The sequence below is a fragment of the Eucyclogobius newberryi genome, unplaced genomic scaffold (genome assembly GCF_026437365.1).
Source record: "Eucyclogobius newberryi isolate DKJ021-1_F unplaced genomic scaffold, fEucNew1.0.hap1 SCAF_7, whole genome shotgun sequence".
In the NCBI taxonomy this organism is placed as follows: domain Eukaryota; kingdom Metazoa; phylum Chordata; class Actinopteri; order Gobiiformes; family Gobiidae; genus Eucyclogobius; species Eucyclogobius newberryi.
Window position 1 is genome coordinate 25,659,873 of NW_027316389.1, and position 13,829 is coordinate 25,673,701.

The window sequence follows — 13,829 nt, forward strand, 5'->3', positions numbered from 1 at the left end:
AAGAAGAAGAAGAAGAAGAAGAAGAAGAAGAAGAAGAAGAAGAAGAAGAAGAAGAAGAAGAAGAAGAAGAAGAAGAAGAAGAAGAAGAAGAAGAAGAAGAAGAAGAAGAAGAAGAAGAAGAAGAAGAAGAAGAAAATGAAAATTAATGCAGGGTAATTTCCTAATGTGATGTATGGTGTGCTGTCATCAATTTTAAACATGAAGTGAAATTACAAACCTAAAAAATGTGCAATTATTTTCTATTCTTCTTCAATTCTTCAATTTTATGACTGCATTTTAGTTCAATGAGTGTTCCAATCTGCCATAGGCACTTTAAGTCCAGGCAAGAATCAGAAGATTGCTTATATTTACCGAAGGGCATGCAGGGATTTGGATTTTGGACCGTTTGAAAGCAAAAATATAAGACACATGGGGCGTGGGCATAATAATAGCTCCATGGGTGTGGGGGGCTTCAAGACAAGTGAAGTACAAGGACCTTTCCATGGGTTGTTGTTATGTTTGTATTGTCCACCAGAGGACGACATATCCATCACTACAGTTTGTGCCGGTGATTTTCATTGCATAATAATGCTTGAAGAAGAAATATCATCGGTGCACTTTATTTTCATTTCCGTATAACACTCATTGATTTTATAAACTAACTCATCTCTCGATTATAACATTCTCAAAGGTATAAATAATTTACTCCGATACAATAGGTGGCGGCACGCCTCTTTTGTTGGCTTGTAGCCCACCAATAAACCCATAGAAGAAGAAATTATATATCCGATCTCTCCCTTTACCATTCATCAGTTAACTAGTTTTTCACCATGGATGTATAATATAACCTTACAAACTATACCAAGTCCCATGACTCTTGGGCGCTAAATGTATCATCGGAAGAGGGAGTGCTCTGCAAAGGTAGGTTGTCTGGCGCTATAGTTTATTTTAGCTAGCTCCGTCTAAAGTAACATTTACTTTTATTTGCTTTTTCTGATTTTATTATAAAAACTTCCCAGTCATTAAGTATTAAAACGGACCGGTACGATACATGTATTTAGCTATGTGATTGTATTTTGTCTACATGGAGTAAAAACAAAAAACGTTATAGGTGTATATGTGTTATGCTTATGTATGTTGGTGAGGAAAATGACTGCTTCTTTCCTTTCTGTTTCACAGGGAGACCATGGCAGCTGCACAGTCTGCTGTAACAGTTGCAGTTTGCATCCTGGTGATAACTGAACTGATACTTGCAAAGAAGGACTACTATGACATACTGGGTGTACCAAAGGATGCCTCTGAGAGACAGATAAAAAAGGCTTTCCACAAGCTTGCGATTAAATATCACCCGGATAAAAACAAGAATCCAGATGCAGAGGCAAAATTCAGGGAAATGGCAGAAGGTATTTTTTTTTTCAAAATTGTTATGTTGTTGATATTGAAAATGATTATTGGTGTGTAGTTTTATGTGTCAATCTTGTCCCAGCTTATGAAACGTTATCAGATGAATCCAAAAGAAGAGAATACGACCAGTTTGGCTCTACATACTTCTCTGGAGAATCCCAAAGTCGGCAAAGGTCCAACTCGCATCAACCTTTCAGCTTTAACTTTGATGACATGTTCAAGGACTTTAATATCTACAGTCAGAACAGACATGCTCGTCAGAGAAGACATTTTGATGAGCACTCCCGATTCCATAAGGAAAGCCACAGCAGGCACAAGAGACACTTTCAAGGAAGTTTTGGAGGAGGTGTTTTTAGCGATGTGTTGGAGGACATGGAGAAGATGTTCACATTCGAAAGACATAATAAGCAAACTGGAAGAAGATTTCATGGACCCTCAAAACAGCATTGTAGAACGGTAACACAGCGTAGAGGAAATATGGTAACAACATACACAGACTGCACAGCATCCTGAACTTCTACATACATAATAACTCCAATATTAGATCGCTTTAAGAAAATCATGCTAATTTCTTGTGGTGATATTTTTTTTAGAAGACACAAATACCTAATATTACACTGGTGTCATAATTGGCTTGACTAAACTTATGAACCACAAAGTTTTTGGTCTTTAATGTTATTGTATGCTCCAGGTTATTTCAAACAATACTGTAAATATTTTGACAGTATTTCCAAGTTCACTTTTCAATGTGCATTCACTCTTATAGGTCCCTTTGTTTGTTTTGTAGGGATCACAATGATGTTAGGACAAAACCAGCTTTTGTGTAAAAATGTACGCACAGTGTCATCACTTCTGGTGGTATCTTTTGCGGATTTAACAAAGGGTTTTAGAATATAAATTGTTGTAATACGTTTAAAAAACAAATGCCCTTTGAATCCGATGATGTAAAATTATATGTATGCAAATATGTCTGAATGTTTATGGTAATTCTTTTGTACATACATTTTCTATATGAAACATAGTTATAATATAATAGATATTGTATTGAAATGTTATTCCAAAACAACATTTAGATTGAATGTACTGACATAATGTAACATAGTTTTTTTTTATCGAAAACAAACATCTTGGACATTGTTGATGTTTTAAAATGCAAAGCATATCTTCAGTGACCTCTTACCTGATTTGCGTTGTAGTAGTTTATTGATATGTATACAAGTACTGTTCAAGTCTTTGTGTTCTATAGTTTCTGCACTTATACTTTTGTATTGCCTTAACAATGGTGTATGAAAAGTGTTTTCTTTTGTAAAATACTTTTCATCTATATTTGTAATTGTATGGTTACTTGTGTTATCTTCCAAACAGCTAAATATTTAGCTTCGTACCTTGGTTACTGTTGCGAGGCTGTTGACGTCATGGATCTATTAAACGTACATAAACCACTGATAATATAATACATCCATCCCACTGAGTCATAAAAGACTCTTCTTCTGGTTCTTCTTCTTTGGTGTTTTATGGCGGTATCCAAGCGTTAAATTACCGCTATTTAGACTTGATTCTTCAGAAGACTCATTTTCCCATGATGCAACTGTGGAGCGTCAGTGTACGCAGTTAGCCGATCCAGTAGCCGTGGCACATTGAATGACTTTGTACTCTGAGCTGCGCGGATTTTTTTGATAGATTTGGAAACTTAAAGTTGCTCATGGAGGCCCTCATTCCAGTTATCAACAAACTACAAGATGTTTTTAACACGGTCGGCGCGGATATCATCCATTTACCACAGATAGTTGTAGTGGGAAACCAGGTGAGATAGAATGTCACTTGCTTCAAGGCTAGCAAGTTATTAGCCTGCACCAAGTTACTATATCCTCTTCTTCTGATTTAGTATCGCTTTTATTTTCTATTTTGTACAGCTATTGTTAATGTATGACCTATTATTAACGACAAAATATGATTTTGTAAAACGTTGCGTGGTCATGTCATTGTCAGGATCAAATTAACTTCAGTATCAGGCATGTAAACAATGTTAGGGTTTTGGTTTTGACCGTCTTTATTAATAGTCGCCCTACCTAAGTGCTTCAAACTAATAATGCAATTGGTGAAGCATTTGAATCTAAACTGCTGTACTGCCAATTTAATTGTTTGGTTGTCTGACCAGCAAAGACCACACGCTTTGAAAATAATTTACAAAGAAGTTTTCTGCCTTCGAACAGAATGTAGGAGGGACTGGCTGGTCAGGCAAGCACATTTGTCATGTTTTACCCAAGTTCGATACAATGTCCCCTTGACCTGATTAATCACAAGTTGAGTGTTCATTTATAGCCTTACTGCTGCGCCATGTTGTGTAATTTAGAGTTAAAGGGGTTTTAAGAAGTGGCAGACTTGTTTACTATTACGATCATACTAATAGGATGTGACTGCTCTGGACCTTTTGGGCAAGTTCAACATTTTAGAGTCTGCATGCAGTCTGATGTAGAGGGGAGCAGATGACACAAATATGGAGAATATCATCAATATACTTTGTTTTAAGATATGCAAATATTTAATATATAGGACATTGTTTAATGCTGCAAAAATGGCTGACTAAAAATGAAATGGAAATGGAAATTTTAAACTTCCAGATAAGGGTATAAAGTGATATTTCTTTCTTCACATTTGTTGATCATTATCAGGATACTTTAAAAATATTGAGATTCTTGCCAATATTGCTAATCCCTGTTGTGGTACCAGAGATTGACAGTGACCTTCTAGGGAATGGTGACATAACAAACTGGCTTGCAATTCCTAGAGAAGTATCTAACAAGGATTGCCAATTTTACATAAATAGTTTGTATTGGCAGAACACACAAATTTGAACATGAAGAAATAAACATTTTCCGTCCATCTATTTTTGAGTTAGTTTGTTTAATGTCCATCGTCACTTTTTTTCCACAGAGCAGTGGAAAGAGCTCTGTTTTGGAGAGCCTGGTTGGGAGGGACATCTTGCCCCGAGGCACTGGCATTGTCACACGGCGACCCCTCATTCTTCAACTGGTGCACATAGACTCAGATGATCGCAGGAAAAGCAATGAAGAAAATGGTAAAATTATGATAATACTGCTGATTATGACTTTAACATACGATTTCTTCATTGTGTGTTTATACAAGCAGGCTCTTATAGGTGCTTTAACTTTATCTTTTGTCATCTCTCTCTAACAACAGAATCAAAGGAAAATGGACGACTTTACAAAGGTCTCCCTTTCTCAAATGTATACTTCTTGTACATCCCCAATATTATTTTAGAACTTTCCTTTTCACATTCTTTTGTCCACTGCACTTTGGCTTGTTTCGTTGAACTATTGGGGGGAAAATAGAGAGAATTTGGTGATTTATTGTTAAGTTATATTCCATTATCCTTTTTTTTTAGCTTATACGAATCTCAAAACGACCATGACTTTATAAGGAGACACATTATGCTTTTAAGGGCACTTAGTTTTCTACAACATAATAAAGACAGGTCCACTGACTTCTAGTTCAAATGTGCAGAACTGAAGAGCCCTGCCGCTTCATAGTGAATTCACTGTAAGAAACAGCCGTGTTTTTGAAAAGTAGCTACGTTTTAGACATTTAAAAACCCAACATGTGTCAATTGGAGTCTAAACTTTTAAAATAATCCCATCGAAATTCAGGGATATGGGCAAAATACGGGATAGGTGAGAACAGGAATTTTCTGAGAACTCAATCCTCTGTTGCAGGACAATACAGGATTACTTAAACATGGAGGAATCAATCAAAATACAACTCTGAGTAAACTAATAATGTGGAAACACTGTTTTTACAAGCTCAAGTTGTATAATGTGTCCCCTTTTAATATTTAGATCATTGAGTGCTGTTTTATTATTTTTGCTTTGTCTGTGCATAATTAATTTGCTTACAATTTTGTTTTCCCATGTTGTCTTTTTCACTTTGACCAAAAGCAGTGCACCTCTGGGGAGTTTTGCTTCCTGTAAAAGGGCAACACAAACATCCCCTCATGAAACATTATCACAGCAAAGATATTTAATGTAAAACTGATAGAAAGGCTACTCTGAACCAGTTTTCGTTTGCATGTGTTGTGTTACAGGTATTGATGGGGAAGAATGGGGCAAATTTCTACACACTAAGAATAAGGTACTCATTTTAATTCAGCTTTTATGTTTAAATATTGCTCTAAATGTGCGTCTTCCTTGGTTATATATCCTGCATTGACCTACTCATTGGCTGAAGAACATTGGTCCATCTGCAGCTTGTTTTCAGCAGTCTGTGTTGCACGTAACAAGATATGACACAGCCCTCTGTAGCTAAAAATATTTATAGTCCTGTAGGTAAATGTCTCTAAGGCACACATGACCTAAAGTGGTTCCACAAAGAAGTGATTATGTACACTATGAACAAGATTATTTTGTGATTATATTGTTTTTATTGTAGGTTTTTGTGTCATTGTTGTTTTTACAGTGGATATTAATGATTATTAATATAAAAAATATATAAAAAATTGTTCCCTTTTTCTTAGCTCTACACAAACTTTGATGAAATCCGACAAGAAATTGAAGCAGAAACTGAAAGAGTATCTGGTATTAACAAGGTAGGTGATTTGAGGGTTGTCATAGGCCCATTATTGACAGTATAACAGTAAATGTAACTTGTAATTTTGCTTTAGGGCATTAGTGATGAACCCATTCACTTGAAAATCTTCTCGCCACATGTTGTAAACCTTACATTAGTGGATCTACCTGGTATTACTAAGGTACAAATCTGTTTCAATTACTTTTTTGTTCAGAAATGTTTTCAAGCTTCATAGTTTTATCTGTATTTGCCATTTACAGGTTCCTGTAGGAGACCAGCCCAAAGACATTGAGTTTCAGATCAAAGATTTGATCTTCAAGTACATTTCCAACCCAAACTCTATTATTTTAGCCGTGACAGCGGCCAACACAGACATGGCAACGTCAGAGTCCTTAAAAGTGGCTCGAGAGGTTGATCCTGATGGTAATGTGATTTGTTTGTTCCCATATCTGCTTTGTTTAACATTATTATAGGTGTTTGGTCTGTATTTTCACAGGCAGGAGGACATTGGCTGTTGTCACAAAGCTGGACTTGATGGATGCGGGGACAGATGCCATGGATGTCTTGATGGGCCGCGTCATACCTGTCAAACTTGGCATTATCGGGGTGGTCAATAGGTATCACAATGTTGTTTTTTTACTGTTGATACAGTAAATAAAGATACTGTTGGTACAGTACCTCTAACCTACAATGTTACTGTCTCATTAGGAGTCAGCTGGATATCAATCAAAAAAAGGTAGTAGCAGATTCAATCCGGGATGAATATGCCTTTCTACAAAAGAAATACCCATCCCTCGCAAACAGAAATGGGACCAAATATCTGGCCCGAACGCTGAACAGGTTCGGTGTATGAATCATCCACTGCTGAGGTATTCACCTCAGACTTATTCATCGTAGAGATTGTGCAACATTGTTTACACTGTTACAGGTTACTCATGCATCACATCAGAGACTGCCTCCCTGAGCTAAAGGCCAGGATCAATGTGTTGTCAGCTCAGTACCAGTCCCTGCTAAACGGCTACGGTGAACCTGTAGGAGACCACAGCGCCACGCTGCTGCAGCTCATTACCAAGTTTGCTGCAGAGTACTGCAACACAATAGAGGGCACAGCCAAGTACATTGAGACCACTGAGCTGTGAGTTATACTGTTGTAATACCAACCAAGGACCACCTAGGGGTTCTCTTGGATCTAAATGACTACAACATTTTGTCTCAACTGTGTTTAGTCATACATTTGATGTGTTTCAGATGTGGTGGAGCAAGAATCTGTTACATTTTCCATGAGACATTTGGTCGCACACTGGAGTCTGTGGATCCTCTGGGCGGTTTAACCACAATTGATGTACTCACAGCAATCCGAAATGCAACTGTATGTTTATGTTAAACCTTTATTTATAGTGTTTGTTCAAATTTATGTTGGAAGCTTAACATCAGTTTGTGCTTTGATAGGGCCCTAGACCTGCTTTATTTGTGCCAGAGATTTCCTTTGAGCTGCTTGTGAAGAGGCAGATCAAGCGCCTGGAGGAGCCCAGTCTGCGCTGTGTGGAGCTGGTCCATGAGGAGATGCAGCGGATCATCCAGCACTGCAGCAACTACAGCACACAGGTGCCATAAAAATACATCTCAAGTCGATGTAATAGCGGAAAATGGCAGTAAATAATCATGCCCATTTCTTCAGGAGTTGCTGAGGTTTCCAAAGCTCCATGATGCCATTGTCGAGGTGGTCACGTCACTCCTTAGAAAGAGGCTCCCTGTCACCAACGAAATGGTTGGGAAAAGTGCTTTACTGGACATTGAGTTCTATCAACATTAAATAAAGGAAATATGTCTTGTTTGGTCTAACCAGTGTTGTGTTTAGGTTCACAACTTGGTTGGTATTGAGTTGGCGTACATCAACACCAAACATCCAGACTTTGCTGATGCCTGTGGACTCATGAATAATAACATTGAGGTAATTATCAATTACAACCTCACGAAAAACAATCTCACTCTTCAAACCTATCTAAGTTTAGCTAATAAAATATTTTCATACTTTTGTAGGAACAAAGGCGTAACAGAATGAGAGAACTTCCTTCTGCTGTTCCCAGAGACAAGGTAATGTCTAACAGTCATATTTTCTTCTACTGTTTATGTCACGTCATAAGTAACCGTTAGGGTCTTCCCCACCTCCTTTTCCGATCCTTTCATGTTTCCCTCCATGTTTCCTCTGGTGTTCTCTGTTGTAGTCACTTAAAAGCCCTGGTGGGCAGTCCATCTCTCCCTCTGAGCCTCCTGACACTGAGGGCTATAAGGTTTGTGCTTTCTGCATAACGCCTGCTGATGCCTGAACCGTGGCAATGGACTTAATATGTTTGTTAACATAGTTGCATGAACACTGGCGATGGGAAGGTTTTGTTGTATGGACATGGTTCAATCCTAAGGATTTATCAAATTAATCAAACTATGTCTCCTATTACACCATGTTTCCCAACCTTCCCAACCTATTTTTAGCAGTTTTATGATGTTTCAAAAATCTTACTATGGTTGGATCCTAACCCTAACCACATACTAACTTTTTCTTTCAAACAGGCGGCAGCAGGCAGTTCTCAGAGCAGCTCGATGAGTGAACAGAATGGTGATGGTGGCTCTGGCAGCTGGAGAGGGATGTTAAAAAGAGAAGAGGGAACCTCTGGTCCACTTCTTGCAAGTTCACAGAAGGGCCACGCGATCAACCTGCTCGACGTGGTACGAACATGATGACTTTTATTTCTCTCTTTACCTGTGAAATTATTAGGCTCTATCTACAGTTGTCATACATATATTTAATCACAGAGGTTTGAAAAAAAATATATAAAAGTGAGTACTGTATACTTTTATTCGCAGCCCGTTCCTGTATCTAGAAAACTGTCTGCCCGAGAACAACGAGACTGTGAAGTGATTGAGCGTCTCATCAAGTCATACTTTCTTATTGTGCGCAAAAATATCCAGGACAGGTGAAGACGATCAGATGCCTTTGTCATTTTTATAGATTATGACAAAACACGATTGATCATAGATTGTTTCTTGTTTTTTGGTGCCAGTGTCCCAAAGGCGGTGATGCACTTTCTGGTGAACCACGTGAAGGACTGTCTGCAGAGTGAGCTGGTGGGACAGCTGTATAAAGCAGCTCTGCTCAATGACCTGCTCACGGAGTCTGAAGACATGGCCCAGAGGCGCAGTGAGGCCGCCGACATGCTCAAGGTACATTTATTACACATGCACTGTAATGTCTGTAATCACTGCATAGATACAGAAATAAACTTATTCCTTGTATTTAGGCGTTGCAGAAAGCCAGTCAGGTGATTGCAGAGATCAGAGAAACACATCTTTGGTGAATCTTGAGGCAACAAATGCCATCATGGACATACAATATTACAGACAATCCATCTATGTATACAGACCTGCTGTCTCAAATGTGCAAACCACAATGCAGAAACCTCCAATGCACTGCTTTCCAAATGGATGTATTATAATGTAGTTTTAATGTACAGTAAATGCCAGCTGTCAAACATTGTACATTTTATAAACATAATAAATATGTAAAACAATAAATAGACGATGTTATTCCTAAATACATGAAGCTACGCTGGATTATGTTTTTATTGTACATTTCAGTAAATTTTTTAAAACCATTGCCTTGCCATTTTTTAACCTATACTTACATTTGTATTGATTATTAAAACAATGCAAATTACCGGGATGCTTTTGAATTTTAAAAGTGCACTACGTACATTTTCTGCTGGACGGCACGCCATCTGCTTGTCTCCATGGAGATGTTATTGTTTGCCTGTAATGTGCCTCAGTACAGTATTAAACTTCTCCATCTTACGATCATTTAATTACTGAAATCAATAAAAAACTAAATAATTGCATTCCACTGTGAGCAGGGTCGCCTCTCCACAGACCTGACCCCTATGATAGTGGTGATGTCACCTGCTTGAGCTTTTACCTGGGTAACATAAAATGTGATTAAAAACGACCACACGATTTGACGCCTTTGGACATACGTTGATTCTTTATTAATCTGCATTTCCTCTAAAACAGACATGATTTATAGTGAGTCACATCATAGTCACTGTACAAACACCAACATGGAGCGAGAGTACTTCACAAGTATAGTACACAGAAGCAGGTAGAGTAGCCCAAATTTGTACTAGTAATAGTAGTAGGTTATTATAAAAGAAATGAGTATATATATACAATTTGGTGACAAATAATTACTCAAGAGTACAAACATATTTGAAGAAACTAGTACTGAGAAACAATTTGGACGTAAAATGTATTTTGTTTTTAAGATATATTTTATTTGCAATTTAATATATTTGTATGTACTGTTACTGTTATTTCTGGTTTATGAGTTACAGTAAAAACAGTACAGTAAATACTGTGCAGATTCTGGTATTTCCAAAGAATAGATACAAAAATGTAAAAAACGAGTCATATCTGAATGAGCAAGTGCAAGAAAAACAAATATTTTAATAATTTAATGTTCTTATAGAGAAAAAAATATTAATTTATATTCATTCATTCATTCATGCCCTGAAGAAGACCCCACGCGGCCGAAACGCGTTGATTTATCGCCTTGCTAATAGTTAAGTTTAAGTTGTTGGAATGCCTCTGGTTTCTCTTTTCTTTGGTTGATCTTGCAGTGCTTGCCTCACTGTGATCCTGAAGAGCTGACTTTTTCACTCCATCAACCCACTGAAGCACTCATCTTTCTTATGCAAAGAAATATTTATTTGAACTCACAGTGGGAAGATTAACTAAAACATTTACTCAAAATATTTCTCAAGTAGGAGTAAACGTCAGAAAACTACTCTGAAAAGTACAATTTCAGCATAAAACTGTAACACACACCTCTTGAGTATTCATGGGTTTCAGGACTTTTTCTCATACAATGTTTCAAAAATAAGACATTGTATTTTGTTTAAAATAGTTGATTGAGTTGGAAACCATTACATTTTGTCATCATTCTTAAACCCAAGGATAAAACGTAAAATCATGAATCAACAGCCTTTTGTCCAATTCTTCATCTCAACCGACCGCCCAGCTTCCCCTTACCACGACCTTTAGCACTGTAAGAAATCACAGGAGGAATTAAGCTCCACAAAAACGTCCACATAAATATAATCTGCAGTGTTTACTTACTTCTGATGATCGTGGACACGTGCCAGTAACACGTTGATCTGCAAAAACATTCAACAAGGAGCTTCACAACTGCTTCATAAACACAATGCTCTTTACCGTGCCAACACCTTACGTCATATTTCTGCCTTTTAAGCGTTTCTGTCAGCTCAAATTTCTCCGACTCAAGTCCCATCAGCCATGTCCACAGGTCGTTGGCTTTCTCCCTAAAACATAAAACAAGATTCAAACCCACTCTTCCGTTACATTTAGTTGTGTGCATCTTTGTTTACTTGAGTTTGTCCTCGTTCAGATGATCAACGTTCAGAGGCTTCTTGCGATCAGACAGGATTTTCTTTTTCTTTTCTCTCTCTGTCTGTTTCTTTCCACCTTTTCTGTTGTCAGTCTGTTTAAAGAAACTCTGGTCTGTAAACACGTATGCAGTTAGGCCACACAATTGTTAAAAATACCTTTGGTCCCATGTTGATTAGGACTTTCTTCTTCTTAGCGTCGTCATCCTGCTTCTTGCGTGCATCATCTTCCTCTTTGCGCTCCTTCTCCGCCTGCAAATTGTAATGAATCCAAATCAATCAATAGTATATAATAGTATAGCATGAGTTAAAGCGGCACTGTGTAAGTTTTTAGGTGGAGGGTCCAAAACCTGCTGTTCTCCATGGAGATGTTGCTGTTTTACCCCAAAATGTTCCACAAAATTGCACAAAACTGTGTAATTTCCATGGAGACAATTAAGCAAATGACACCACCAGTGTTTTTTTAAATAGACAAGCTTGTGTTTTAATAAATGAAAGATAGACAAGTTTATACTGTACTGTTTAACATTCCTGGTAAAGCAATAACAATTTCACGAGACAAGCAAGTGAAAAAAGTGCACCTTTAATGTCAAAATTCTAATGGAACATACCGGTATATAAATGTTTTCAGTTCAATGACATTTATGGCTGAAGTGATTTATTACTAATACTACTCTGCTGTTCTTTAATAATACAGTTTAATTAAAAAACAATATAATAATAATCCAGTTTGTATAATATTTGCATGGACATGATCTTACCGCTAGTCGGATCTGCCTCTCCTTCTCTCTCTCAGCACGTTCCCTTTGCTGTTCTGCTCTCTCTGCACGACGCTTCTCCTACAAAAACATAATAACATTAAAACTGGAAAGGTAGAAGTATGCTCAAGGTTGTTGTTTTTCTGATGGCATTACAATTCTGTTGACAAGGGCAATGAGTTCTTCCTCCTCTTTCTTCCTCTGGACAAAGTGAGCCTCGATTAGCGACTGCAGCTCAGTCAGATCCTTATCCTGGCGCTTTCTGTGGATGTCCTGAAACAAAAATGTGGGAGCAATTACATTTTATAGATGCTTGCTAACAAAACCAAAGAGAAGACCAGCTTACGTACATCAAAATCCACTTTGTCCCCATCTGGTATCTTGGGCACTGAGACGTTTGTCATAAACCTGTCGAGAGACCATGATAAGATGACTATTCCAAGTGTTCTGTGTGTAAATGTAAAACACTTACTTTGGCTTGGGTTTTGAATCATCTAGGAACAAAATAAGTTTATATAAATAATTTATCCAAAACATTTGTGGACTAATAGCTACAGGCTTTAAATGGACATGTGTTTACTTACCTTCCCCCTCCCTGTAAAGAACAAAGTAATTAACACTGTAATATAATTCACTTCTGTAATAATATAATAACTTTGAAAGTCAAAGCAGTTACATACTGAACATCCTCCACAAAGTCTCCTGTGTCTGACATGTTATGTTGGATGGACTCTGTAAAATGGTTCCATATTAGTCTAATTATAGACACACGGCTTAATAGACGGGGCAGATACAATTGCAGCAGTCATTTATTCACACTGTGTAACAGGCCTCATCGTCAGCGATAATATTGGGAAACATGAATTGATGTTGGTTGTTTTAAAATAATATGTTATGACATTTTTCAAATTACATTGTAATTATCTAAAATGAAAATCAACATGATGATGCAAATAATTTCAATTAGTCATTTGGTGCAGGGTCTTACAGTACCACAACCAAGAAACCACATTAACAACATGTTTATATGACGTCTGTCTCTAGTAATCATTTTATGCCATGGAAAGAAACTCTGGAACACAACTAAATTGATCAATCACGAAATGACATAGCATGTAATGCAATAGTCTATCCAAAATGCACGTTTTATTGAGCACTAAGCAGTCATCAACAGAATGTCACAGGTATGTTACCAGGTAATACATCTTAATAATAATTTCAAACACTGCACTCTTGTGTCGTAACAATAATTCAGTATAACAAATATGTTTTTTTTATCAAGTAATCTTCATGAGTAGCTGTTATAGGTCGAGCTGGTCCTTACCTCTCAGACGGAGCTCAGAGTGCTCTCTGCTCCTTGAAGTTGACTTTAAGGTTGATAATAAAGGATCTTCACTGACTCCAGTCCAGCCCTTGGAGTCATGTGACCATCAGGTCCTATGATCCATCAGATGTCTATTGTTAGAGCTACACGCGAAAACACAGTGCAGTCTCTGTCCTTATCTGTTAAGGCTTTTGCTCACTCCTCTGGTGTCAGCAGCCCATATTTCACATAAAAATAACAATTTTAATGCATTTAAAGTTAGACGCAAATACAGATAATTAATAAAAAATGGTAAAACATACTTGGTTTATCAATACTTTAATACTC

The 13,829-nt window shown here is 37.3% G+C and overlaps 3 protein-coding genes across 9 annotated transcripts; 2 read left to right on the top strand and 1 right to left on the bottom strand.

The window, feature by feature from the left end:
* The first annotated feature begins 761 nt into the window (after window positions 1–761).
* On the top strand, window positions 762–1,971 carry dnajb9a (DnaJ heat shock protein family (Hsp40) member B9a). Of its 4 annotated transcripts, none has more exons than XM_072435870.1 (3): window positions 762–890; window positions 1,165–1,382; window positions 1,466–1,971. In XM_072435870.1, the coding sequence occupies exons 1-3, from the start codon at window positions 868–870 to the stop codon at window positions 1,894–1,896; spliced, it is 672 nt and encodes a 223-aa protein (XP_072291971.1). In that variant the 5' UTR covers window positions 762–867; the 3' UTR covers window positions 1,897–1,971. The 4 variants fall into 4 exon arrangements, with proteins under 4 accessions (XP_072291971.1, XP_072291973.1, XP_072291974.1 ...); XM_072435872.1 differs by having other exon boundaries at window positions 765–892; window positions 1,157–1,382; XM_072435873.1 differs by having other exon boundaries at window positions 780–904; window positions 1,163–1,382.
* A 1,020-nt stretch (window positions 1,972–2,991) lies between these two features.
* dnm1l (dynamin 1-like) lies at window positions 2,992–9,617 on the top strand. 4 transcript variants are annotated; one of them, XM_072435867.1, is made up of 20 exons: window positions 2,992–3,187; window positions 4,318–4,462; window positions 4,585–4,614; window positions 5,486–5,532; window positions 5,915–5,986; window positions 6,062–6,148; window positions 6,228–6,390; window positions 6,464–6,584; window positions 6,676–6,807; window positions 6,896–7,102; window positions 7,216–7,336; window positions 7,417–7,572; window positions 7,646–7,735; window positions 7,826–7,918; window positions 8,008–8,061; window positions 8,193–8,262; window positions 8,543–8,691; window positions 8,830–8,939; window positions 9,027–9,186; window positions 9,264–9,617. In XM_072435867.1, the coding sequence occupies exons 1-20, from the start codon at window positions 3,086–3,088 to the stop codon at window positions 9,318–9,320; spliced, it is 2,166 nt and encodes a 721-aa protein (XP_072291968.1). In that variant the 5' UTR covers window positions 2,992–3,085; the 3' UTR covers window positions 9,321–9,617. The 4 variants fall into 4 exon arrangements, with proteins under 4 accessions (XP_072291968.1, XP_072291967.1, XP_072291970.1 ...); XM_072435866.1 differs by having other exon boundaries at window positions 8,193–8,258; window positions 8,536–8,691; XM_072435869.1 differs by lacking the exon at window positions 8,193–8,262 and having other exon boundaries at window positions 8,536–8,691.
* Window positions 9,618–10,454: 837 nt separating this feature from the next.
* tnnt2d (troponin T2d, cardiac) lies at window positions 10,455–13,592 on the bottom strand. The gene is made up of 10 exons (XM_072434478.1): window positions 13,503–13,592; window positions 12,651–12,910; window positions 12,529–12,586; window positions 12,335–12,451; window positions 12,182–12,259; window positions 11,580–11,672; window positions 11,403–11,515; window positions 11,246–11,336; window positions 11,134–11,171; window positions 10,455–11,060 (listed from the first exon to the last, which is right to left on the bottom strand). Exons 2-10 carry the CDS (start codon window positions 12,713–12,715, stop codon window positions 11,015–11,017), a joined length of 699 nt encoding a protein of 232 aa, XP_072290579.1. The 5' UTR covers window positions 12,716–12,910; window positions 13,503–13,592; the 3' UTR covers window positions 10,455–11,014.
* Window positions 13,593–13,829: the final 237 nt, after the last annotated feature.

Coding starts and splice junctions, on each gene's coding strand:
- dnajb9a (XM_072435870.1), top strand. CDS start 868: ATGTATCATCGGAAGAGGGAGTG. Junction 891..1,164: donor TATCATCGGAAGAGGGAGTG/CTCTGCAAAGGT, acceptor TCACAGGGAGAC/CATGGCAGCTGCACAGTCTG. Junction 1,383..1,465: donor ATTCAGGGAAATGGCAGAAG/GTATTTTTTTTT, acceptor ATCTTGTCCCAG/CTTATGAAACGTTATCAGAT.
- dnm1l (XM_072435866.1), top strand. CDS start 3,086: ATGGAGGCCCTCATTCCAGTTATCAACAAACTACAAGATGTTTTTAAC. Junction 7,736..7,825: donor TCCCTGTCACCAACGAAATG/GTTGGGAAAAGT, acceptor TGTTGTGTTTAG/GTTCACAACTTGGTTGGTAT. Junction 8,259..8,535: donor CTGACACTGAGGGCTATAAG/GTTTGTGCTTTC, acceptor TCTTTCAAACAG/GCGGCAGCAGGCAGTTCTCA.
- tnnt2d (XM_072434478.1), bottom strand. CDS start 12,715: ATGTTTTGGATAAATTATTTATATAAACTTATTTTGTTCCTAGATGAT. Junction 12,587..12,650: donor GATTCAAAACCCAAGCCAAA/GTAAGTGTTTTA, acceptor GTCTCTCGACAG/GTTTATGACAAACGTCTCAG. Junction 11,673..12,181: donor AGAGGCAGATCCGACTAGCG/GTAAGATCATGT, acceptor TACAATTTGCAG/GCGGAGAAGGAGCGCAAAGA.